Source organism: Colletes latitarsis, chromosome 14 (genome assembly GCF_051014445.1).
Source record: "Colletes latitarsis isolate SP2378_abdomen chromosome 14, iyColLati1, whole genome shotgun sequence".
In the NCBI taxonomy this organism is placed as follows: Eukaryota; Metazoa; Arthropoda; class Insecta; order Hymenoptera; family Colletidae; genus Colletes; species Colletes latitarsis.
Window position 1 is genome coordinate 26863069 of NC_135147.1, and position 26825 is coordinate 26889893.

At 42.4% G+C, this 26825-nt stretch overlaps 2 protein-coding genes across 4 annotated transcripts; both read left to right on the plus strand.

Annotated features, from left to right (window-relative positions):
* The first annotated feature begins 619 nt into the window (after positions 1-619).
* LOC143349890 (uncharacterized) lies at positions 620-5149 on the plus strand. The gene is made up of 3 exons (XM_076781519.1): positions 620-2806; positions 2999-3158; positions 3218-5149. The coding sequence occupies exons 1-3, from the start codon at positions 1425-1427 to the stop codon at positions 3851-3853; spliced, it is 2178 nt and encodes a 725-aa protein (XP_076637634.1). The 5' UTR covers positions 620-1424; the 3' UTR covers positions 3854-5149.
* A 304-nt stretch (positions 5150-5453) lies between these two features.
* Positions 5454-25262, plus strand: Ypel (Yippee-like). Of its 3 annotated transcripts, none has more exons than XM_076781578.1 (5): positions 5454-5686; positions 22980-23372; positions 23508-23551; positions 23996-24104; positions 24781-25262. In XM_076781578.1, the coding sequence occupies exons 2-5, from the start codon at positions 23271-23273 to the stop codon at positions 24868-24870; spliced, it is 345 nt and encodes a 114-aa protein (XP_076637693.1). In that variant the 5' UTR covers positions 5454-5686; positions 22980-23270; the 3' UTR covers positions 24871-25262. The 3 variants fall into 3 exon arrangements, with proteins under 3 accessions (XP_076637693.1, XP_076637694.1, XP_076637695.1); XM_076781579.1 differs by lacking the exon at positions 5454-5686 and adding an exon at positions 8525-8702; XM_076781580.1 differs by lacking the exon at positions 5454-5686 and adding an exon at positions 21456-21639.
* The last annotated feature ends 1563 nt before the right edge of the window (positions 25263-26825 follow it).

A 26825-nucleotide genomic window follows, 5' to 3' on the forward strand; every position in this document is an offset into this window, starting at 1 on the left:
AAATTTGATAGCATGCAAATTGAGGTTATAAAAATAGTCCCTATGCGACAATGACTTTTGGTCGACAATCAGTAGCACTAAGTGTCATTAACGTTTGCGAATGTGTGCATGTATGAAAAAATGGCGTTTATACTCGATGAAAGAAGACGAAAAGAAGTAATAACAACTATTTTCTAACATGACAGTATCGTAGGGAGCGTACATATTATAACAATATTGTCGACAACACCCTACGTAGTCACCCTATACTCGTTTACCATTTACATCCTGGAATAATTGATTACCGCGTAACCTGTAATTGTAGGTTACCGCACATTACGATAGAAAACGTTCATTTTTACCTGCATTTTGTACGATCCAACGTCAAGCCGCGATCGATCGAGGATCGCGTTTCGAATCCAAACGGAATGTCATCGCGATGGGGAAAAACCAGGTGATAATAAAAACTATTTAACGAAAAGAAAAACAATAATTCGTAACCTGCGAACATTCAAATATGGTGGAAGAAATCGCGTCGGCGGTACAGTGTTGCCAGTACGGAAGTGCTCGATGACGCTATTGCTCCCTCCAAAACCGCGCGTGCATTGGCAGCATTGTTTTTTGGTAGTTTACAAATAAAATGGCCGATATATGAGGCTATTTTGTATGGACAATAAAATAAGCAATTCTGTAAAATTAATGACCATCGGCCGTTCGTGTGTGTACGTCAAAGTACAGGTACAGTGTCGTGAAATACGAGAAAAGAAGGTGAAGTGTAAGTGAGCGTGTGGGAGTGCCGTGAGAAGAAGGTGGAGGTTGTCTTTCAAGACCCGTGGACGCCGCGGTCCCGAAGACCGAAACGAGGAATCACTTACGGACTCTAATACATACAAAAGCCAGCCGACCGCTGTATTTTTTCCATTGGCGCGCGGTGGCGCGGCAACTAAACGAAAACGACTCTAGGTTTACGGAACCTAGTTTACAGCACGCAGGCCCCCTCTGCCGTCTGCTCTAATTCTTCAAGCACTCTCGCTTCGCCTCCTAAACACTGTGTGTTCCTAAGTCTGGCAAAATAATACTTGGGAACACACCGTCTAACCCGGTCTTTTTATGTCACACATGATAAGCAGTGCACGGTGGTGACCACCTTGCTAACATATCTTTATGCATACTGCTTGTCCATACCTCTTGGATAGTACTGCGACAGCCACAATATTATTGTACCACAGAGCCGCTTTAGGCAGATATGATTCCCAATCTTGAAACCCAAGGCCGAGATACTGGAGTGTGACGGGTACGTTTACTTAGAACCTTTCAAAATATTTCCCGCCGACCAATTTGTTGTAGTGGAAAGAAGTGGTGCAGACGATGCGTTGACAGAGACGGAGGGGCCCACGAGCACTGCGTCCAGCCAGCCCACCCCCTCCGTTACCCCCCTGTCAAACATGTGCACCACTCCTGGCAACGTGGGCACAGGATTTGGGTATACCTGGTCCTTTGGTGGACCTGGTGCGGAAACCCGAGAAAATGCACAGGGTGAACTTACTACGAATATTAATTACGCTGTGAATAATAATCAGGATCAAGGTTCCAGCCAGAAGATACAGGTTGACATCAAGCCTACAAAACTTACCAATAGTACGCATCGTAGACCAATGTTCGCTATGAACGAAACTTGTCAACAGACCCCCACAACCCACCATGGCCATACAGCTGGAGCTCATAATCAAACGCATGGCACGCATGTCCGTACTAAAAAACATCATGATGTATTTTCATTAACATGCGACAAAGGAGGTTGCAATTGTGATGCTGCACATCCAACACCCCCACCTTCTCTATTTTCAAATACACTAGTTTTTACCACAGCTGACAAGCACGCCATGAGTAAGCATTTCATGACACCCCTTGGACCATTACAACTTACGGCGGAAGAATGCAATGAGATTTTAATGAAAAGAGCAGCTGCTGCCTCAAATCAAGCCAGTGTAAACAATGTAGCAACGAGCCAGACAGACAGCACTGCTCATTTCGGACATGTTTTAACACATGTTAATACCACACAAATTGAAACAAAGGTCAAACAGCAACAAGACATGGGAAGTCAAGTCCGGGTACCAAAGGAAAGGCCATACTCTTGTTCGGAATGTGGAAAATCTTTCCTCCTCAAGCATCACCTTACAACGCACGCGAGGGTGCATACTGGAGAACGACCTCATGTTTGTGTTCATTGCGGAAAAAGTTTTGCACACAAACATTGTCTTCATACTCACCTGCTTCTTCATAGCGCGGACCGACCGTACCAATGCCGCGAATGTAAAAAGTCTTTTACATTAAAACACCACCTCGTAACGCACACGCGTGTACACACGAGAGATCGACCATTTATTTGTCAAGAGTGTGGGAGAGCATTTCCTTTAAAGCGTCACCTAGTGACTCACAGTAAATTCCATTCAGGAGAAAGACCTTTTGTTTGCGAAGAGTGTGGGGAGTCGTTTTCGCAAAAGGACCACCTCACAATGCATTCGCGCTTCCATGGCAGTTTACATCCATTTGTTTGTCACGATTGCGGTGCAACCTTCCAGAGGAAGTTTGAGTTAGTGAATCATGGCCGTCTACATGGCAGAGTTCCACATTCGTGTACTGTTTGCGGAAAGGAATTTCTGCAAAAGAGAACACTATTGGCACATATGCGTTTACATACAGGAGAAACTCCATTTGCTTGCACCGTTTGTGGAGAAGCTTTTCCTAGGAAAACAGACCTGGTTGCCCACTCTAAGATCCATAACAACAATACTAATACAGATGAAAAGTCTTTGATGTGCAGGTAAGCAATGTTTTCTATATCCATGTATAAATCTTCTCTGTTCTAACGTGTTACATATTTCAAAACGTGTAATTGGATAACAATCATAATAAAGATATAATTGGATAAATTTTAAATAAACAACTCTAAATTTTGTAAAATAAGACGTTTTCATATGTCTTTCACACACTTATGCTACACGTACTATTTCAGGGAATGTGGATTGGACTTCTCGAATCGAGAAGCCCTTACTTTGCACTTAAGGTTACATTCTGGTGATCGAACACTTGTTACGGATCTTTGTGGATTAGCAGCCGCCTTCCAACAAACTCCTGGACACTTCCTTACTCCCAACACCCCAGGAACCCATCAGGTATCGCCTATATTGGTTTAACATATGGAATGCGCTTATTAAAACGTTCGAGTTTACAGATGAATGGACCCATTGGAAACCCCGGTGTCAGCCATATGCACGGTGCGACGCAAACGTCACCACCAGTGGGAACAGGCCCAAAACCGAAACCACATGTTTGTCCTGATTGTGGTCGTGGTTTTGCACAGAAACACGGTCTCTCTCAACATCAACGGCGTCACACGGATGGCAGTTGCCACATACGGTCCCATGTGTGTGATAAATGTGGTAAAGCCTTCTACCAGAAGAACCATTTGTTACTACATCAACGTCAACACATGGATCCTCCTCCGAGTATACTTCGGCAGCAACAGAGGCAAGCTGCACAAGCTGCTGCCCAACAAGCACAACAACAACAACAAGCGCAGCAACAGCAACAGGTGCAACAGCAGCAACAGGTGCAACAACAACAACAAGTGCAGCAACAACAGGTGCAGCAGCAACAGGTGCAACAGCAACAGCAACAACCTCAGCAGCAGCAACAACAACAAACGTGCACTGTAGACACAAAAACAATACAGCTTCAAGCGATACAGCAACAAGTGCAGCAACAAGTGCAGCAACAAGTTCAACAACAGGTACAACAACAACAACAACAACAACAACAAGCGTGCTCTGTGGACACTAAAGCAATACAGTTAAATGTCACTATGTGAGACGATATAGAAAGTGGGGACTGGACAGTCCCTGGAACAATAGCACTCCCAAATGCGCACCCGGCTGCCACCCTCTGCACGCACTTCTCTTGTACTAACAATACACATTAGATATATTTATTATCTCTAGAATCGAATACGAAGTAATCAATTTTATTACAAGAGTATATATACAAAGTATACATATTATATTCTAAATATGTAAGGCTTGTAACAAGAAAATAAAAATAACCATATATTAGTGTTTTACATATACTTTATATATCATTTACTCTAGATATGTAAAATGAAACTAAACAAATTAGTTGCCTTAATGAGATGAAGAATTTTAATGAATATATTAACTATTGTTTGGTGAACTTTTTTTTTCATTTACTTTTAATTAGTAGGACATCACTTTATAAGAAAACGCATATTGAATAAACAAACATAAAAAAGAATAAGTTTTTTATGTACTACTGCTTTGTTATCCTTCATGCTGTGCTTGTATGGTGAAAGTCGAAAGAAACGTTTGATCGTGTGAGTGATCGGTAAAGATGAGTATGTAGAATGTATCAAGAAAGAGGAAGAGGGTGGCAGACAGCGCATTTATGGGACATTGAAATTGTAGGTCTGCCCGAGCATAAAAATGAATGGTGTCTATAAACGTATTTTTACGTTACGTGGTTTGTGCAATTTGTTTAACAAATTGTAGAGAATTAAGAGCGCAAGAGAATTACAAAATTTATATTCCATTAAATGGTCATTAATAATTTAAAGAATTCGTAGATTCGAGCACATTTTGAATCGTTGAAACATTTTATTTTCATTTTTTATACAACCGTACTCTTTCAATTTCTAAACTTCCGTGCTTTCCTAGGTTCGCAACTTAGACTTTTTTACTTTATAATATCGGAATGATATGCGTGAAAGGCGTTCACATGTTCTCGGAATAGCGAACTTTTGTAATAGTTTGTCAGAGATATGTAATAGTTGATAGAACTGCGCAAAAAAAAAGAAAGAAGTAATAAAGGTAGCTTTCCTACATAGTTTTAACACATATCATATTTTTCCAGACAAATGCAAGCACGCAGTTCGTTTCCAGATTTACGTTAAAGTAAAAGAAGAAAAAGAAGTTCGACGATAATATATTGTAAGACGAGCTTTACCTTTTTGTGCAATACTCGCGTTTAAGATGTCTTTTTTTTCCTTTTTTTTTTTTGCATTCCTGCCTGCGTGTACAAGAGACGGATTATTATGTCAAAATCACATTCTGCCCAGACATGTAAAAAAAAAATAAATGGGGTACGCGATTAATTAGTATTTCTATTTTTGAAACCACAAACGTGTACAATCGAATTCACATTTGCACTCGTATCATGTATCTCATTAAAATTATCTAGTCACAAATTTGCTAGATTGTCTCGTATATTTTCTTTTTTTTTTTTCTAACAGTTTATGGTATCGTTATATCGGTTCCGAAATTTCCCGCGCGTTGCAATTTCGATAACGTAGCAAAGAAAGGAAAAAGGCAGCGTTGTCGCGAGCGACCTCTGGCGACGATGTCCGGAGAGAAATGGAAACTCGAATGGCGCATGCGCACAGGTCATCGTATACCGTCCCGCCTGCGGACGAACCGAAATAAATCGAACGACGCCGAGGCGATCAGCGGTACGGTGCTCGCTGGACGCGACTGTTTCGCGTTAGTGATGATCAAAACGAGTCGTCGTGGTCGTTGTTTGCGGCATTTCGCGAAAACGAAGGAACCGTGATCCGTGATCAAAGGCTCGAGGTGCAGAGGAGGCCGAGGACACGCGTCGTCGCTCGTTGCCGCGGCCACGGATGCATATGGAGGTGCGTAAACCCCTCGTTTTGATGCACCCTCTTCTTATGCACGCGTTCTTTGTTTGCTTTGACAACACTACGTAAATACAAGACCGAGTCAGTGCCTGCACACAACTGCCATTTTGCTGTGGTCCGGTCGTGCCGTTCCGCGAAACGCTACGTCCCACAAACAATCGAAAGTGCAACGGTTCGCGTTTACCACGGTGAAATTGTTATATCGACGATGCCCCTGGGCTCACTCCGAAGACTCGTCATTCGCGAAACCCGTTAATCTTGTACGCTGTCTCGTCCAGTTTCTCTAATGTCGATGGCCGTAACTTCGTAACGCGGTCGAGGAAATTCACGTTCGTGTTGTTTTCCATTCGGTCTGTGCTTCGAACGACGCAATACTATTTTTTTTCCCCCCGAGTCTTTCTGTACTTGGTGTGCAATAATTCGGGCCATCGGGGCAGCATCGTACTCGGCCAAATCGTGCTACGTGTGTTTCGTGCGACGATGATCTTCCCCTTGGAAATAGAAGGAAGATTAAACGTACGTGCGCATACGGCATCAGACTTTGTGTACGCTCTCAGCTGACGGGGGCCTGTCAGCTGCCTTACACGAGAAGATCAGGGCCGTCGCTTTGTGGCGTTCTGCGCGATTTTTCCCGTTACCTCGGTCGTTTCAATTTTCTCTCCCTGTGTTCCTTTCTTTTTCGTCTTATTGCGATCCTGTACCGTAATCAGGACTTTTCCACTTGGTAACAGTGCAAAATCTGCCATATCGAACGGTTCTGTCGTCACGTCCACGCGTATGTGTGTGTATATGTGTTCACGCGCTTGTCCTGTGCCCGTGTTCGCGCGTGTGAGACAAGAATCTTTCATTTCGTTGTTAATTGATAAATCGCGTCGAGACCTTCGCGAACTCGTCGAACATGTAATTACATTTACATTGACATATTTTCTCGTTTTACGTTTATTTCGACTTATTCGTATATATATATATATATATATATACACATGTATATATTTTTGACATTGTTATTAACCTCAGTGCAGTAACGTCAACGGCATCATAGTACGCACATTTACGACGATAAATTTCACTGACATTTAACCGGCAATGTCACCAGATAATGCGCGCTGGCTTATGTTTTGTACACACTCGCAGCTGATTCAACCGTCGCGTCATAAAAATGTTTCGAACCGTATTATCTTTCCACGCGTGTGTCTGTGTATTCTCGCGATGCGTTCTCTTCTTGCCGTGATGCGGAAGGCTTCGATCGCTTTGGAAAAAAAAAAATACCTACATAATGCCCACCGACACCCCCTCCTTTCCCTCGCTCGCGTGCAGTCGCGGTAAGACAGCGACAGAGAGAATTGACGTAACGCTTCTCTGTCCGCGTTTCCCGACGTCCAAACCGCGATCGATTTTTCTATCGTAAATATTTGGCGAAGCCAGCAAACACCGACTCGCTAAAATCGTTCCCGCCGATGGAAACGATTCCCGACGCTGGCCGTCTATTTCCCTTCTGCCTATCGATCGTAATTCGACCACGGTTCCTCGAGACAGAGCCCCGCGCGCGTCGTGTGCCGCCTTTCGAATTTAATAGACCGAGAACAGCGCAGCGTGCGTGGATGCGCACGAAGCGCGCATATTAAAGTGCAATCCGCTTTGAAAGCGACATCCGTCGCCGTCAGGACGCTTACATGGAAAATTAAATATGCGCGACGAGTGACGAAGGACGATGACCCGAATTAACTAAACTCGAAGCTGCTGCTGCTCCGCGCTTGTTCCTCTCCCGGTGTGTGTTTATTTAAGTTGCAGTGGCGTAGCCTCGCGCGACTCCCCCGTCTGGATAGTCGCGTCGAAGCGTGGAAAGCCCGTCGAATGAGTTCCTTTAACCGTTGCTGCTGTCGCCACGCGTGCGGACGCGCACGGTTACCGCTCTTGCTCTTTCTCTTTCTTCACGAAAAACCATTTTCTATGGCTTCCCGAGCTGGAATCCTTTGGTTGCTATGGGCGCGCTCGGCCGGCCAGTCGATCGACACAAAGCGTGCGACGAACGCTTATAGGCGTTCCGCGAACACGGTCGACGAACGCGTCCACGGGATCTCCGCACACGATTTTACGTTAATCTTCCAAATCTACCATCGAATTCACGATTACCTCATATATAAACGCAGTTTTATTATCTTTTAATATTAAACAAAAATTTTATTATATAACACTTTCAAGAAGCATAGCGTCGTTATTGCAACATTTGCGCAACATCGTTCGAATTTCAAGGCGAAATTACGGTAATTAGTGGTAATTAACGAATAATTGTTATCGACGCGTTTCGTGCGAGTTTTCTAATCCGCGTAGAAGAAAACACCATAGTTCCGTTCGCGCGAACTTGCGGACCTGTTGGACGACGCTTTTGTGTACGTTTACAGCTGATTGGGCTGTCAGCTGGGCTACGCGATAGATAGAACCGTCCCAGGCTGGCCAACGCACGTTCCAGAACGCTCTCCGAGGGGGCCTCTTGTTTTTCTCCTATTTTTTCTTCTCCGCTCTTTTCCAGCGGAGGCACTCGCTGTGCGACGCCAACGGGGGCAATGGCTCTTACAATCTTTAAACTTATCCCTACCGACAATGAGTTGCACGCGGGTTGGGATGAAGAAGCGTAGGGGTTACACGACCCGCGTATAAATACGTGTAACGTAAATATAAATACTCTCGGCGTGTTTGGTGGATCTACGTGTTAATCATCGACGCGAATCCTTTTCTCTTGCACAAACGTCGCGACGAGTGTGTGTACGTTTCGCATTTTGTTTTTTTTTACATCGTTGCGAGTGTCCAGTGAGAAAAAGTGTGAAAAAACAGTGGCGCGAGTTCCAGCGATCCGTGGCTCTACCGTACGCGCCGAAGAACACGTAGCAACCAACAAAAGATCTCGCACGAACGTGTTATTCCACGAACGGACTCCGTCACACGAGCGTCGAGAATTCCGACAGACCATGGAGAATTCCCCATTCATTAATCGAAGAGCGATACGTCACAGGTAGACTTCCGTTAAAACGTATTTTATCGCCGAGACACGACCACGCGTATTATTTTCTTCGCTCGCACTTGATTAAACTCAGCGTCGGTGGGGGGGGGGGGGGGCTCGCGATCAAAAACCTCGCTATTATCATTTATCACTATGCGCCTGGTTCGTTGTACGTGCGTGACCTATGCAACTCCGCCTCGCATTTTCCCTCAATTTTTTTTTTTGTTTTTTTTCGTGCACTATTGCGTTGCAGGCCATTTACGCGATATGGTTTTCTAACCTCGAAAAGGAACCAATGAAAGGAATCGCCAAATAAGGAAAGGGAGCTAAAAAAGAAGCTTTTAAGAGGTAGTCTTTATTCGTAATCTTTCGAGTCGTTATTCCGAGTAACTGTTACTCGACACGAAATCAGTTGGACAATCAAATGCGTTAGCCTCTTCCCTTCTTTTGCCGTGCACGGTTTTTTCCTGCCAGCATATATACACGTTTACCCAAGTCTGGAACATGTACGAGGCCGCGTACATATGTGTCCCGCGGATATATTTACGTACAGCATGGTACGGCTTCGATTATTGGTTCGTCAACTGCGAGTGAAATCAAACAAAAACACTCACTTGGCGGCGCGCAACGCGAGTGCCGATGCACAGATTGAAAACGCTTTTTCCTTCCCTCCCCCGCCCATCCTTGTGTAATGCATTCGTAGACGCGGGAAGGACGCGAAACGAAAAAGTATAAAAACGGATAGAAATTCGCCCGGTGGACGATAGAAATTAATTCCGAGTCTCTGTTCTGCGCAGTTGGTCTAAGAACGAGCACGTTTCACCGTGCAGCGTAATAAACCGTAACCTTATTGTTTATTTATGCATGTGCGCGTGTCGTAACCGTCTATCCGATACGAAACGTTTTAATTAACGCACAGAACAGTGAATGGACTTCGCCATTTATACGCGCCTCCATTATTATCAGTAATATCCGCAAATAGTCGAACAAAGTTACGCGACAAAGATTTTTACGAACGCCTCGGATACACGTTCGTTCCGAGATAAAGGGTACGATCCAATCTGCGCAAACCGTTATTAATCCATCTATTTCGTCCGTTTCGAAACGTATTTTACTATCTGAAAACTTCTCTCGCCGAAGTATCGTGTTTCCTTATCGGTTTCGGTTAACGGAGATGCGCCACTGTATGCGTGCCACGGATTCGGTAATCGCTTTTTCTTCGGACGCCAACGAAAGATAGAGATTTAGGTTAGGATTCTCCGTCATCATCGTTATCTTATTTCGTCGAATTACCGGCACACGCGGATCGTTAATTATGACTGCGTGTCGCCTCGTAATGTAAATCGTCACGGCAAAAGACCTGAATATTATTGTATCGTCGTTTAGCGATTTGTTGGGAAGGGTGATTCATTCGTTCGCACATGGAACGTTATTGTACTACGCAATTCACAATGATCGCGAATTCGAACGTTTTTACGCCGCCTTCCGTGACTCATTGCCTGTCCGGGCTGAATGGGTTTGGAAATTTATTTTATCGTGACTCGAAAATAATTCTTGTAGAAAAATAAATTTACGAATTGATTTTCGAAACTTACGGTACACGCGCGCCATGTAAAGGGTTAACGATAACTGGTATAGAGGGCGCTCGCAGGACCTCGTTTAGCTCGTAGGGCGAATTTTCAATTCATATTATATTAATTAGTTAATGCATAGATGAAGGGATGATATAAGATTGCTTGTTCAGATAATTTTGCTAGTGGAAACGTTACCACTCGCTTGAACCAGTAAACGGCCAAAATACTCTGAAATATATTTCCACGTTGCGTTTAAATTATTTTCGTTGGCTCAGTGTGACCAACACAACCGTAGAAAACGTTCCTAGCAACAACGTATCGTTATCGTGGCTCGTTTCTTTCGGCGTTCGTGTGCACGGCACCGTTATATTGTATATAATTACTTAGTGTGCGTGCGTGCAATCTCTCGCCAGTGGTTCAACAATCTTGGTCGTTTTAGAACTCCGCGCGAATTATTTATAAAACGGCTGCACCTTACGAGTTATCTGCATGCTAAGTGAACGCCGTTTCTCGGCTCGGCGAGTCCCGCGTGTAATGCAAAACTTGTTGCGAGGAAAACTCGACGTCGACTTCTTTAGAGTCATTGTTCTCGCGGGGGATACGACGATACACATATTGCACACACTCTAATCGCGTCCTCCGTGCCGCGCGGCGTACGTAGAGGTTTACAGTTTACCCCACTGTGTGTACAGAAACGATCTCGCGAATATTTTCGGTTTCTACTTCGCGATCTTAAATTTATCGCACAGTGCCGCGCTCGGTTCGCGGAATAGAGAAAAACAAATATCGCCGTGCACGTCTCGCGGAAACAACCAACCGTCCGACCGATATCTGGGTTATGTTACGCTTAACTATTTTATTCGGCCCGCGAAACGTCTACGCGATACATCGATTATTTTACCGCCTAAACGAATCGCGATATTTTCTTTTGCTTCGTGTTTCGCGACGCGAATCGTTCATAGGAATCGCCAGTGGTCGATACGTTTGAAAAATTGATAAAATCTGATTCTTTTACGAGCGTCGTTCGACTTTCGAGCAAACGAAGCGATCTTTATCCGTCGAACAGCCTGCGTGACGTATTGAAGCCGTATCTTCCCGCGCACGAAAAAGAACATGGCCGTTACTCAACAACACGAAACGGAGGCGAATATTTACGAACTTTTTCGACGTAAAATGGACACGACGAACGAATGCAAGGGACCCGTAATGATAAATTAATTCGTATAATTGTTTCTATCGGTTCGTTTCTTTCCGAATTAGTGCGATGTAGACCGTCTAGTGTTAATCACTAGATTCTGAGATAATGGCGGGAAAAGATTAAAATAGGACACTCTGTAATAATTGAAAGACTCGTCGTAATGCCACAGATTATACAAGTCAATTGTTGCGTATCGCAGACAGCTGATAGCTCGAGTGGCGTACGTATACAAAATACGGCGTACAAAATAAGACGAAAATCAATGTTATAGATGCATTTCCGGCCACACAGTATATTTTCAGTAATGAATTTTTTTCTCGAAAGTGGGTAGGATTTCGAGGGTATGTCTAATGATCAAAAGTGATTGAAATTGACCCCTGTAACTGAATATAATTTTTTCAGAACGATTTGGAATTTTTTAATTTTGTCGAAAAATTCGGTACCTTCTCGAATTTTTTTCTCGAAAGTGGATAGGATTTCGGGGGTATGTCTAATGATCAAAAGTGATTGTAATTAACCCCTGCAACTGAATATAATTTTTTCAGAACGATTTGGAATTTTTTAATTTTGTCCAAAAATTCGGTACCTTCTTGAATTTTTTTCTCGAAAGTGGATAGGATTTCGGGGGTATGTCTAATGATCAAAAGTGATTGTAATTGACCCCTGCAACTGAATATAATTTTTTCAGAACGATTTGGAATTTTTTAATTTTGTCGAAAAATTCGGTACCTTCTTGAATTTTTTTCTCGAAAGTGGGTAGGATTTCGAGGGTATGTCTAATGACCAAAAATGATTGCAATTGACCCCTGCAACTGAAAATAATTTTTTCAGAACGATTTGAAATTTTTTAATTTAATTGTTAATAACTTTTTAACGAAGCGTCAGTCAAGAAATTGATATTCTTTATTTTCGTCTTATTTTGGCCTGTAGAATCTCCCTTTAAAATTTTTCCCAGGGTTGGCCGAGCACCCTGTATACGTCTTCCTTATTTCGTTCTACGATAGTGGTTTCATTTTATTTGCGCAGTTGTGTTTATGATCGACGTAGACCGAGCGATGACAGGTTACGACGTGCCCGCGATAAGCGAAGACATCTGTAATCTCGTGGCGAAAAAAAAAAAAATACAAAGAAAGCGAAAGACTCATCGGTGCAGCTGGTGGTTCGGTATACGCGCGACAATCGATAAACTCTTTTCAACAACTAACCCTGTACAGAAAGGGTTAAATAGATGATCGTGAATAGTATGGTATTCGCGAGAAGGCGATCACGTGTCTGACCCACGGTCGACCGAACACGCATCGCGGGTCATGCAATACAGTCGCGACGCCACGCGTCATCGCGTGTATTGACAAAATGTTTTCTATTGCATATCGCATGGAAGGCGGTACGCGGTGATACGGTCTCAACGCGTTACACACGGGGACGTGGATCGACGTCTTTCGTTATAACGTAATGAAAAAAAAACAAGATCACGAAGATTTTGCAAACGTTAAATGGCTCGCGATACGGTTATATTTTGCTCGAAGTTTGCGATGGATCGGTGTATCTACGTCTCTTGACCTTTGCAAACTGACCTTTTCCTTGAAAAACACACAGATCTTCCGACACGCGAAGCTCGCCGATCAGATCCGCACGAACGTTAAACGATCTCTTTTCAGCGACGGCAAAAAATTACTTTTGGAAATTAAACAACGCGTTTAAATTAAACAGAATAACGTTGCATCGTAATTATCGATGGTTATGGACCTCTTGTAAAACGTTCGATCGTTTAGTTACTCGTTACAAAAATCTCTGCGACATAAATCAGAAACAAAACAGTTCATAAGACAGACAGGTTCATTCATATGCATTATCTTGGTCTGCGGCACCTATCTAGCCAATAAAAACCGATGGTGGGAAATACGCGCTCCAGATGCGAAGTTCAACGCTTGACAAAAGGTGTGCGTGGTGCACAAATGATCGCAACGAATGGACGATACAAAAGATCGTATACAGGGTGTTCGGCCATACCTAGGAAAAATTTTAATCAGGGATTCTAGAAGCCAAAATAAGACGAAAAACAAGAATACCAATTTGTTGATGGAGGCTTCGTTAAAAAGTTATTAACAATTAAATTCAAAAATTTCAAATCGTTCTGAAAAAATTATTTTCGGTTGCAGGGATCGATTACAATCATTTTTGGTGAATAAACATACCCTCGAAATACTATCCATTTTCGAGAAAAAAATTCGAGAAGGTACGAAATTTTTTGACAAAATTAAAAGATTTCAAATTGTTCTGAAAAAATTATTTTCAGTTGCGGGGGTCAATTGCAATCATTTTTGGTGAATAGACATATCCCCGAAATCTTGCGCATTTTCGAGAAAAAAATTCATTTAGGGTGGAACTTTAAACGTTAATAACTTTTTAACGAAGCCTCCATCGACAAATTGGTATTCTTGATTTTCGTCTTATTTTGGCCTCTAGAATCCCTTAAAATTAAAATTTTTCCCAGGTGTGGACACCCTGTATATACTTGCAATGTAAATCAGCCCCCTTCGCGCATCGTGCGCAGTAGTTTACATCGGAATTGCGTCGATCTCCCCCTCTCGAGCGTAAACAACGAATACCCATACTTTGAATACAAAGTGCCACTGTAAACACAAACATTTACGATAAAGAAAGGCGACGAGCGGCGTCTGTTGCGTAGTTTCTTTCTTTATCGTCCGGCGGAGGTTTTAACGCGTATATTGCCCGCGTCAAAATACCGTCTCTCGTGCTAACGTAAACAGTGCACGCCGACAGAATTTCGAGGCGTGTCTGTGTCCATTTTGTGCAGCGGGGATTCCCGTGAAACGCGTACGGTGTTTTAGAATTCGCGACGCGGCAGACGATACCAATCAGCGACAGAAAATTATTCGGATACAGAATGTTACGAAAAAATATTGCACGTTTAAATTGATTTATAATGTTTCGCCTTTCATCCGAGAGCAATTACGTTCCTCTTCGTCGTGCTGGTTTCTTGGGGGCGGAACGTGTATAGACATTCGCGTTTGATGGCGGCGAAGTCTGGTCTATACACTCGGTGTATTATAGCTTTAATTATAGAATTATAGTTTTAGTTTCCAATAATCACGCAGAGACAACGATACTTTGTTTTATTCGCAGCTCGTACCAAAAATAAAACGAACAAAATACAAAAAGAGTTTCTTAACGGTGTATCGATATACGTACTTTGTTTTGATAGACAGTTTAAAAATAACCAAGAGGACAACGTGACTATAATGCGCAATATTTTCTGGGACAACCTAATACCACACTTATCTCGCAAGATAAGCAAAAATCGTGGCCTCGTGGATTTGTTATTCCGGTGTTTCCTATGAAATTTTGACAATCGTATTAGAAACTACTACGTTAAACAAACAGTATACCAGACATTATTGTAACAATTATATCCCAGACACATCAAGAACAGAATATTTTTAGGTTAGGTAGGAAATAATGTCTCGCCAGATATCGGTTCGAAACATTGACGTTTCCATGTCGCGTTACGTATGTCTATTTATGGTAACCCATAATTTCGGATAGTTAGTTGTAGATGGCACCACATGGAAAATTCATGTTCGAAGAATATAAGTCTTACTCGTGCGAGGGCCGTTTTTGCATGCACACTATCAGGTGCATCTAGATCCTCGATTATTTTCTGTCACGGAAGTAGTCTTATCAATGTATAACGCCGTCTGTGCCGGCGGTGTTACCGTATTCGTGGTTTTACGTCGTATCGGGCACCGAGGTCTGAATAATATTCGATCTTTGCAATTAAAGGCTCATTCAACACCGCCATGACATGTGGGGCAGGCTGCTCTGCATGCAACTTTCGTTTCGCCAGCATTATGAAAGACCGTGTTTCCGAGCAATGTTATCCGGGGATATATAAAACCGACACGAAAAATTGTTCTCTTCGAATTCTAGAACGATTCGAACAAGCGTTCGTTAGCATTCGCGTTCGCTTTTGAACGATCTGCAATTCCACGCATCGCCAATGCGTTCACTCTTAAACGTGAACTTAAACGTCGCCCACCGAGACTTTCTAGTTTTCGTTTCAGTTCGATTCAGTTCCGTTTAGAGTGTTAGTAAATGGGCCCTTTGTCGTGCAACCGTTTACTCTGAATCCTTGTAGCAGGTGCTACGTGATTCCATGAACCTTGATAGTTCCTGCTTAATCCGCTCGATAAAGATTTCGCTGCTGCAGCGTCTCGTGTAATCGCGAGCATTTGTATCAAGTTACCGCACGGTGTCGTCGACTGCGTTGCTCCGGAGTTTAGTCGAAAACGATCGTGACTTCGTGTTCGATGAAAGGACAGCGGTAATATGTATAATTCGAACGCGGAAGATTTCAGCGCGCCGCCTTCAGGATGAAATTAGACGTAACGAGAATTTTTGTACCGTTGGCCGACGGCCATATGCACGCGTGTATTATTACAGTAACGGTCACATTTCTGCGATCGAAACTGTTTTTCTGTCTGCACGCGTGCCCGATCGTTAATATAAGTGTTATTTAACGACGCTTCACGAACCTTTACGATCGCTTCAATTTATGGTTCTGTCGGAATAATTCATTCGGCGTCGCTTGACTTACGGTGGTCAGTACAAATGGACGACCAACAAAGCGCAATCAAAAGTTATTAATTCCAAAGTAGACGATTTAAAAGAATTCAAAGATTTTCCTAAGTCTTGGGTAATTATCGTTGTTGATAGAATTACCAATCGAGTCCCGTGCTTAAATGAACTTATCGACGGGAAAAACGAGAGATAACGAAATTTTCGTATAACGTTGTTACCTTCCGCACCGATTCAATCCTCCGCGGGAAGATTGTGCAATAATGTCGTTGGAAGCTCCATCGAACATCGTTATACCGACTGTCGTTTTATCTTCGTTATTTATATCGAATCAGAAGTCTCTCCTTAGCGAACTCGATTGAGCAATTAATAACCTTAGTTTATTCTATCATCGTCGATACGCAGTCTTACGAGAATATTCGACGTGTGACATTGATACTAAGGTCGACCGAGACAAAAACTTCTCGAGCGTGGAAATAAATTGATAAGATACAAGTCGGTATCCGTATCGATCAGTTTGATTTCTTTGTTAACCGTTAATATTTTTGTAACGCGATTCTTTATTACGTTCGTCATAACGCTATCGTTGTTTATCGTACTCGAGAGTTATATTTTCATTGACCCTGAATCAGTGGTTCTTAACCTCACTTTTTACCGATTCCTTTCGCCAATCTAACGGAACTCATACACCCTTCCTTTGCAATTATTCTTGAGATAAGAATAATTGTTAAAAGAGTTCTGTTGAATATTGTTAGAGTTTGTACATTTGAAAATATCTAAATATCAGCTTTCATCACTACGTCTCGGAATAGACGTAGTGATAAGTTTAGAACTTTCATGTGTAGGTGTCGTGGACCCCTAGGTATCCACATGTCTACCAACCACAGGTTAAGAACCACTGTCTAAAATGGTTCCCACACGGACTTCGAATTGCCTTTAACGCGACTGCAAATGTTTACGCATTTCGGTTTGTTTGTTCGGTAATCGTGCAGCGCATCAAATCTTTCGCTTTATCCAAAATACGAGTGTCAACATTGATATCGAACCTCGTTCGATTATCTTATCGTTTCAACGAAATGCGCATTCATTTTTCTACTTGATTCAGCAGCAGGTTCAGGGTCGTGAGAAATTCACGGACCGCGATAAGACCTCGACAGATAAAAATCTTACATTAATCGTTTTTAATTGCTTCGAATTCGAAGCTGCTGCCAGAATCTTCCGACGGTTTCCGGCTGCCTTTTCGTGCTTTTTGTAACGTCGAAGGTAGGTAGAATATATACGATCGTTTTAAAAAAAAAAAATGTGTTTCCCTACCGACGAGAATTGTGGGTTACCGACGGTGAGTCACTCACGCGATCAGGAACGTGCGTCGACTCCGCGCAAGTTCCTTTTCTCTACGCAATTAAATTTTTTTTGAGAGCGAACCGTGCACATTTCCGTCGTATCGCGCGCGGTGGCTGTTGACACGTGTTTTCTGCTGGAACACTTGGGATCTGAAACGGATATACCGATGCACGTGTGTCGACACACGAACGCCAGGTGGAAAAACAAAGCGTCTGTGCGCGAAGATACGGACGACAGACGTCGCGCGGGGGCTTTCGTTGAATTCTTCGTGTCTTATTCGCCGGCGAGGCGGGCAGCGGCGCGCGCGAGCAGACTGCACGGGACGGGAAAAAAAGGATGAGAAGAAAATCGGAAATACCGAGGATGCGTCGGCGACGGGTAGCAATGACCTTGGGCCGTGTATTGACTCGGACGTTCCATCTCTTTGTTCCCGACAATTCGTCGGGAAACTTCTTTCTGCGGATTCGCAGCTCGCGGCCGACGAACCGACTGCCGCGCGCCATGATTTTGCACGGGGCTCGAATGCAGTCGCGTTCAAGGATATACGAAGCCTACGAACATTTCTCCATTCAAACGTACGCATATACGCATAACATATTACTATATCACCAACCCTGCGAAAAATTTTAATGGGGGATTCTAGAGGCCAAAGTAAGACGAAAATCAAGAATACCAATTTCTTAATGGAAGCTTTGTTAAAAAGTTACTAACCTCTAAAGTTCCACGCTTCCTGAATTTTTTTCTCGAAAATGCGCAGGATTTCGGGGGTATGTCTATTCACCAAAAATGATTGCAATCAACCCCTGCAACCGACCATAATTTTTCCAAAACGATTTGAAATTATTTTGTTTCGTCGAAAAATTTAGGCGCCAAATTAGATTTTCGTTAAGGAATTTTTTTCTCGAAAATGCGTAGGATTTCGGGGGTATGTGTAATGACCAAAAATGATCGTACTTGACCCCTGCAACTGAAAATATTTTTTCCAGAACGATTTGAAATTATTTTGTTTCGTCGAAAAATTTAGGCGCCAAATTAGGTTTTCGGTAAGGAATTTTTTTCTCGAAAACGCGTAGGATTTCGGGGGTATGTGTAATGACCAAAAATGATCGTACTTGACCCCCGCAACTGAAAATATTTTTTCCAGAACGATTTGAAATTATTTTGTTTCGTCAAAAAATTTAGGCGCCAAATTAGATTTTCGGTAAGGAATTTTTTTCTCGAAAATGCGTAGGATTTCGGGGGTATGTGTAATGACCAAAAATGATCGTACTTGACCCCCGCAACGGAAAATAATTTTTCCAAAACGATTTGAAATTTTTGAATTTAATTGTTAATAACTTTTTAACGAAGCCTCCATCAACAAATTGGTATTCTTGATTTTCGTCTTATTTTGGCCTCTAGAATCCCTCAACATTTTTCCCAGGGATGTACGCTTCAAATCAGAGCTTGAAGACTTCTGCAATATAGGTTAGGTTATTGATAAGGTTACGTACACTAGAAGTACTCTTGAAAACGAATGAATTGACGCTTTCTTTTTTTAGATACGCACACGTATATCTGTGTGGTGATTTTGTGACTCATCGTGCAGTCTTTCGGAACCTTTTGAACCTCTGCTTTAAATACAAAGTCGGGGTTTCGCAAAGTTCTGCATTTAATTTCGAAGACCGCGTGCAAAACAATAAAAGTTTTAAATGTATGCACGTGCATAAGTCGCGTCTGCGACACGTATACTTTCGGTCTGGCCAGACTGATTGGAGCCCCGACGCGTTAAAAGGACGACGTAGATTGGATCGTTCCGTCAATTTACTTTCTGCAGTGTTATACCGTTTCGGGTCAACTAAGGACACTTACTCGAGCAGTCGCGTTTAACTCTTTGCCGGACAGGATTTCAGACAATAAAGTAGACCCATGTCGCATAGAAAGTTTATTGCGTTTCAAATTAAACAAAATTGGTATATTTTTATTAAGAAAGTTATAGAGTAGGGTAGATTGTCAATTGATGAACCTGTATTGGCATATTGAACGAGCGAATGCATTTGTAACGTTTGTTGAAGACGTTACCAACTGCTTTACGTAAATAAGAAAATATAAATCTATTCGAGGTGGGACACTTTTAATCCCAGCGTGCCCCAAAGAGTTAAAATAAAGAGTTAAAAATTCCATTTTTATTATCTTTGGAGCGACTAGCGCGCGTCACAGATAATAAAACAGGAAACGTACCCGGCACTCTCGAGTGCTAATTCTGCGCTGCCATAAGCCTGGAAAGTATAGTACCGTTATCGCAAGGTCGTCGCGAATCATTGTTTCGATTGATCCAAGTTGAAACGAAATGGAAAGAAAGAGACAAAGACGGAACACGGACAAAGAAAAGGATACGAAACGCGTAGCAGGAGCGCAGAAGGAAAGGTGGGACCGACGGACGAACGGGAAGGGGGGTTAAAGCCGCAAAAACGTCTGGCGACCAAATCCAAACAAGAGGAGGAGGTCGCCGTTCTTCTTCTATCCTTATAAAGAACGTTATTCCTTCTTCGGTATAGCAAAACAAAGGCCTTGTCTCGCCTTTGTTTGTGTACATATAAAACGTATGCAGCCACGTGACTCGGATACGCGGTGCACGTTTAACACACGACGATTACAATTATACAGTCGTTCATTCATATTAATGATATATTTTAATTCCGAGTCCTTGAACTGAATCGTAAACGTCGATGTTTATATTTCCTTCCCCTTTGTTCTTCTGGATCGTTCCGATAGAACACGATTGCACGCGGTTAGAGCATATATTCACGTATCGTTTCGTGTTCGAGATCAGATACATTTGAGGTAATTCTCTGTTCGAGAAGTGTCTTTATTTCTGGCAGAGGTCTGAGGTACATAAAACCACGTGATACTGAATCAATGGTATTGGCCAGTCGCATCTCTGGCTAGGAATGAAAACACGAGATTTGGCAAACGGTTAGGAACCGATGGTCAGGGTTAGGTCTAGGTTATATTTCGAATAAATTAAAAGAAACACGTGTGAAACTGTATACAGCACCCTGTAATATTCGTAACGCGTATGATACTGCTGCTAGTATTTACACGCACTAATATAGCTCACGCATGGGAAAATGTGTGCATTTCTTCATGACGAGCGTAACTTCGTTATCGTGAAACTTGAGATAAGCTTATGACGAGTCAGACACGCAATTGTACGGCAAGGGGTTAATGATTACGATTACTTTAATTACTTTCGGTAATAGATTGTAATCTCAACTCCGAACCCCAAGAACAAACAGAAGGGGGGGGACTCGAAAGGCGACGGATGGAGGGGGTTAGGGAGAATACCTCCGCACTTCCTCCGTCCTTATAAAGAAGAAACCTCTCTTCAGGCGCATCATAATAAAGACCTTGTCTCTTTTCTTTGTTTGAACACGCGCCAGCACGTGGCGTCGCTCGATACGGAAAGAGCAACATCGATGCTATTGCGCTTCGAAACGTTCCAAGCAGCTTTTCTGTTCTCCGCTGTCCCGCCGCGCCATTATTTTTATGGATATACCCGTATGTTATCTGTTCTTTCTCTCGTTAAGATCCTCTCCTCCCGCCGCGTCGACGCGCATTCGGTGTTTTTTAGTTCGCGGTAACGCAGTAAGACCGCGTCGTTGCTGTTTGACGCTCGGCGGCGTGTTATTTAACAGGCCGTTATAAATAACTCGAAACTGATAGTTGCGGAATAAATATACACGATAGCGGGTAAATAGCGTGGAGCGCGCGGCGGAAAACTGATTCCGAGGGGGGACCCCACACGCTCACGGGAGCCAATATTCGTCTTTATTTTTAATCCGCCGCCGAATGTTCCGGTCATTCGGGCGACGCACAGTGGTCCGCGGAGTGATAAACTTTTGTGACCAAAGTTACGAGCATTTCTTTCTCTTTTCGCGCGCGCGCGAAGGGGGGGGGGCAAAGAAAAATTGGAAAAAATGCCCACACTCGCGGATTTATCTGCGTGAATGTACGCAATCGTGGAGCACACTCTGTAAGCAAATAACGCAGTGGCGACTATCTTTCGTACGCGAATGTTATTTATCCGTCTCGCGCGCGCGTTCCACGATGCTTCGCTGATCTTGGTTCGCTCCAACGAATTCCTCTTGACGTCATCTCCTTCGGGAGATTCACGATCAGATTGACCGTCGGAGCGTTAGATCAGACGACGACGATCCCAGCGAAGTGGTCGTCATCGTGGGCGTGCTAGTAGGTAATGTTAAACACGCTCGCTGCTATAGTATTTTTCGTAGACTTTATTATTCCGCGGTGTGAAACAAATCTTGTTGTATTATTACTTTTTCGGGTTCTTTGTTTAAAGGATAATAATATTTAAGAATAAGTGTTGAAAAAAATATATTTATTCAAAAATAGTGGAAAATGACGCTGGAGCCACTCTCGCGGGGCGTGTTTTGAATTTGAGGCGCTCTTGCACTAGTTTTGAATATTTTTTTTTTTTTAACACTTAACAACATTCTTGAATATTATTATCCTCTTTATTCCAGATTTTTACACAGTGGTCTTACCCCTAATCGGTACCACCTTCTGACGATGAACAAATTTTATTTTATTAGTTCATCGTATGCTAGAATGGGATATCGAACGCTCGCTAACAAATCGATAATATGAAATACAAACAAAGATATCGGACAATTTTTACAATCAAAATACCGACAAGATACCAGTATTTATTTCGGTTTTATGATAAACATATCAGTATCAAGTCTCTGATTGTAATTCGGTAGGACCTTACAGCATGCGAGAATCGTTTATTGCGTAGTGTCGACGGATATAGGGAATGGTTGCTAAGCAATAAGTGAGGTTAGGAACACATGGGGCCGCAAGTAGTGGGGATATTTCGTGTACAGGGCCGACCCTACCCATAAAAGATGCTTCTTATTCTAAATCATACTTCTCATTCAAAATACGATAACTTTTCAACAAAAGATTGTAGATCAACTTTAAAGGTGTCATTGTAAAGGGAATGCTTTTCCCTTTATTTCTTGACCGGTTTGCTTTCGAAATTCGTTTTAACGCGAGTCTAGAGGGGAAATAAAAGAAATTAAAAATCGGTTGCTAAGCAATAAGTGAGGTTAGGAACACATGGGGCCGACGCTACCCATAAAAGACATGCTTTTCATTCAAAATACGATAACTTAGCAACAAAAAATCGTAAATAAACTTTAAAGGTGTTGTAAAGGGAATGCCTTTTTCTTTATTTCTTGATTTCCTTTTGAAATTCGTAGGAACTAAGGCGAGGCTAGGTGGGAAATGAAAGAAATTAAAACTCGGTTGCTAAGCAATAAGTGAGGTTAGGAACACATGGGGCTGCAAGTAGTGGGGATACTTCGCGTGCAGGGCCGACGCTATCCATAAAAGACATGCTTCTCATTCAAAATACGATAACTTTTCAACAAAAGATCGTAGATCAACTTTAAAGGTGTCATTGTAAAGGGAATGCCTTTTTCTTTATTTCTTGATTTCCTTTCGAAATTCGTAGGAAGTCAGGTGAGGTTGGACGGGAAATGAAAGAAATTAAAAATGGGTTCACAGGTGTCCCCGAACCGGCGCTGTCTGAACCAGCTCAACAGCTGATCGGAGTACGAAGCGGCGGTGAACGGGGCCACTATTGCACCACCACCCCGCGATTGGAAGAAATTCAATTCAATAATCGTCGCTGGTTAACGGCCAGACGTTCGCCACACACGGGAGAAAAGCGTCTCGACGACACTTGATAAGCGAGTAGAGGAGAACGACGACAGCGACGACGACGACGACAAAGAAAAAAGAAGACGACGGCAAGGGCAAGAGGAGAGGTCTCTTTGCTTGCTTGGACACGCCATCATGGTCAAAACTTTTCAAGCGTACCTGCCCTCGTGTCACCGCACTTACTCGTGCATTCACTGCCGTGCTCACCTCGCCAACCACGACGAACTCATCTCTAAGGTGAGCCGTGATAGATCAGGTAACGGACTGACTTCTCGCATTCACTTCTTCCGCTCTGAGTTATATGTACAGCGTGTTCACACAGTGTTCAGTTGTAACGCAACGCTAACACGGTTTTTCCTTTTCGATTTGCAGTCCTTCCAGGGCAGTCAAGGTCGTGCCTATCTCTTTAATTCCGTGTAAGTATGCTAATGCCTGCCCTCGCAGCCCGAGATCGAATCGTCGTAGAAAGTAGGACACATTATTCTACCCGGGGAACTCGTGTGTCGCTCTTGACGCGCTCTACAGGGTGCAAATAATAAAACTGCCCGACCATAGTCCTCGCAAACTATGCAAAAACACTGCAACGCTCATCCTGACTTTGAAACGTACATATTTTTTTCTTTTTATTTTTGCGTATTCATCTCGCAAAAATCTAGGCTCACGATTAAGGTAATTGTCGGTAAAAGTCGAGCAATGTGTATTACTCGTCAAATTTGTGATTCGAAGATCGATTTCTCTGTCAAGACGGATGTTGCGGCAACGTTTTCAATTCGTGGAAGACGCGTCGAATATTTGTTTACGCTTCGTATGATAACGCGTGCGCAAATAGCCACAATAAAGATATCTCTTCGTTATTTTAGAGTGAATGTGGGCTGTGGTCCTGCGGAGGAGCGAGTTCTGTTGACTGGCCTTCATGCCGTCGCTGATATTTACTGCGAATGTTGCAAGACCACCCTTGGGTGGAAATACGTGAGTTTTTGCTGTTCCGAATGAGCGTTATCATACACTCAGAGACAAAAAGATAGCACATTTTGTCATATTTTGTACGATGCATTATAGAAAGTAAATATTTTATTGTACAGGGTGTACGGCCATGGGAAAAATTTTAAAGGGGGATTCTAGAGGCCAAAATAAGACGAAAATCAAGAATACCAATTTCTTGATGGAGGCTTCGTTAAAAAGTTATTAACCTTTAAAGTTCCGCCCTTCCTGAATTTTTTTCTCGAAAATGCGCAAGATTTCGGGGGTATGTCTATTTACCAAAAATGATAGTAATCGACTCCTGCAACCGACCATAATTTTTCCAAAACGATTTGAAATTTTTTTTTCCGTCGAAAAATTTCACACCTCGAATTTTTTTCTCGAAAATGCGTAGGATTTCGGGGGTATGTCTATTCACCAAAAATGATTATAATTGATCCCCGCAACCGACCATAATTTTTCCAAACCGATTTGCAATTTTTTAATTTAATTGTTAATAACTTTTTAACGAAGCCTCCATCGACAAATTGATATTCTTGATTTTCGTCTTATTTTGGCCTCCAGAATCCCTCGTTAAAATTTTTCCCGTGGTTGGCCTGTGGATGTCTCGCTATCTTTTTGCTTGCAGCGCGTACGTGTATGTTATAATGGTTGAAATTTTCAGGAGCACGCGTTCGAGTCAAGTCAAAAGTATAAAGAGGGCAAGTTTATAATCGAGCTTGCTCACATGATCAAGGAGAATGGGTGGGAATAAATCGTCCAGGGGCAGGACAACGGAAGTTCACCCCGATGCAGAATTACCCATCAAACTTTCCCCGATGACGACGACGACGATACGCCTACAATGTTGTTCTAATTGCAATGTGCGGCCCCCTCCCCTCTGTCAAACCACCAACGAAAGTCTGTGATTTCATTTGTGATTTGTAATCTTAGTAACTTTTTATGTTTCGGACAATTCGACGCTGTTTTTCGTTCTTTCCGATCGACTCATCGAGCAACAAGCGATGACACTGGCGATCCGCTGCGTCGCGGATCGGACACACGAAGAAGTATTGTAAAGAAATTATTTTTCAAAAAACAAAAAACTAACAAAAAAAGAAAAAAAAGAAAAGAAAGAAAACAAAGAAAAAAAAAGAAACAAAGAAACGATAGAGTATAAGACCGAGATGACGTTACGAAGCGATGGTGAATATGATGACGATGAAGGTGCCATGGTGGAGAGAATAAGGATCCGAGATCGCTCTGTTCGAACAGTGGGGTGCCCCACCTAATTTTTAAATTCATTCATCCTCGCAAGACGTTTTCGCGCGAATGTCGACGATAAATGGTAAAAATTATCGCGCGGGGCACCCCGGTCGATCAGTTTTAATCCGTTATGCACCCGGAGCAGCGCAAGTGCCCACAGACTTTGCTGGACTGACTGCCTGCCTGCCGCGTCTATCATTGGAATTTCACTGCCGATATTCCTAATATTAATTAAGAAATTGCTGCGCCGCGTGTAGTTGGCGACGCAGCGGTGGGTAGTTTTTAGTATAGCTTACGATATAGCGTACTAAAGCCTATGTTATAATATTATAGGACCTCATGGACATAGAAACTAAGGAATACGTAAGAGTTAAATGATGTTGAGAGAAGCAGAGAATGAGAGTGATGATAGGATAGAAAGGAAAGGTCTGGTAAATCGTGTCGCGTGTACATGTTTGATTTTTATGTTCACCATGCCTGCCAAACTGTCTGTTTGTCTGCCAGTCGCCATTACTGTTAGTCAAGAAAAAATGAAAAGAAAAAAAAACGTACCGTAATTCTAACATGTTCACGTTTTTTCGTCGGCTCTCGCAGGGTGTGGTATGACTGAATAATATTTTTGTTGTGAAAAATCATTTGGACTGCGCCTTCCTATGCACGCTCTATGATATATTAAAAGTAAATGAAAAAAAAAGAGGTTTTAAAAAAAGAAAAAAACGGAACAAGGTAATTGCTCATTACTTTTTAATAATCGATCTCATTTGTAAATATTAAATAGAGTTCAGTGTGACGTCGCGTATCACCACTACATGAGCGAAACCTCTGCACACCGGTGGTTCGCTATTTCGAGGCTCGAATTGTACGATTGATTTTTTCATCGACGATCATTAAACGAACACAAAATCCATCATTGGTATCGATCCATCATTTTCGCGTTAGGCCAGCATGTGTGAAACACAGCTGCATTCTAATATAATTAATTTCCCATCGGGTATCGTGTCACGGAGATTGCTTGCGTGAATTGAACAATCTTAACTGATTCTTAGATAGCTTCTTGATGCTACCTTCGTTATTCTTTTATCTACAAAATTGATTCGGTACATATATACATAAGTGTAGAAACTAAAATTAAAACATTTTATCCACCCCTTTTGGGAATATACACTTTAGTCGTCAAGCGGATTCGTCGTTGATCTAACTTCATTAATTCGGTTGCATCGTACGAAAGAATACAAAACCTTGCCTTCAAGGTTTGCCTTCGTCATCAATTTTTTTTTATTTTAATATTTCAATTTTTTGTTCTTGGCCATTAATCGCAACGTGAATGTTAGTATATACAGGGTGTTCGACCACCCCAGGGAAAAATTTTAGTGGGAGATTCTAGAGGCCAAAATAAAACGAAAATCAAGAATACCAATTTGTTATTAACAATTAAATTCAAAAATTTCAAATCGTCCTAGAAAA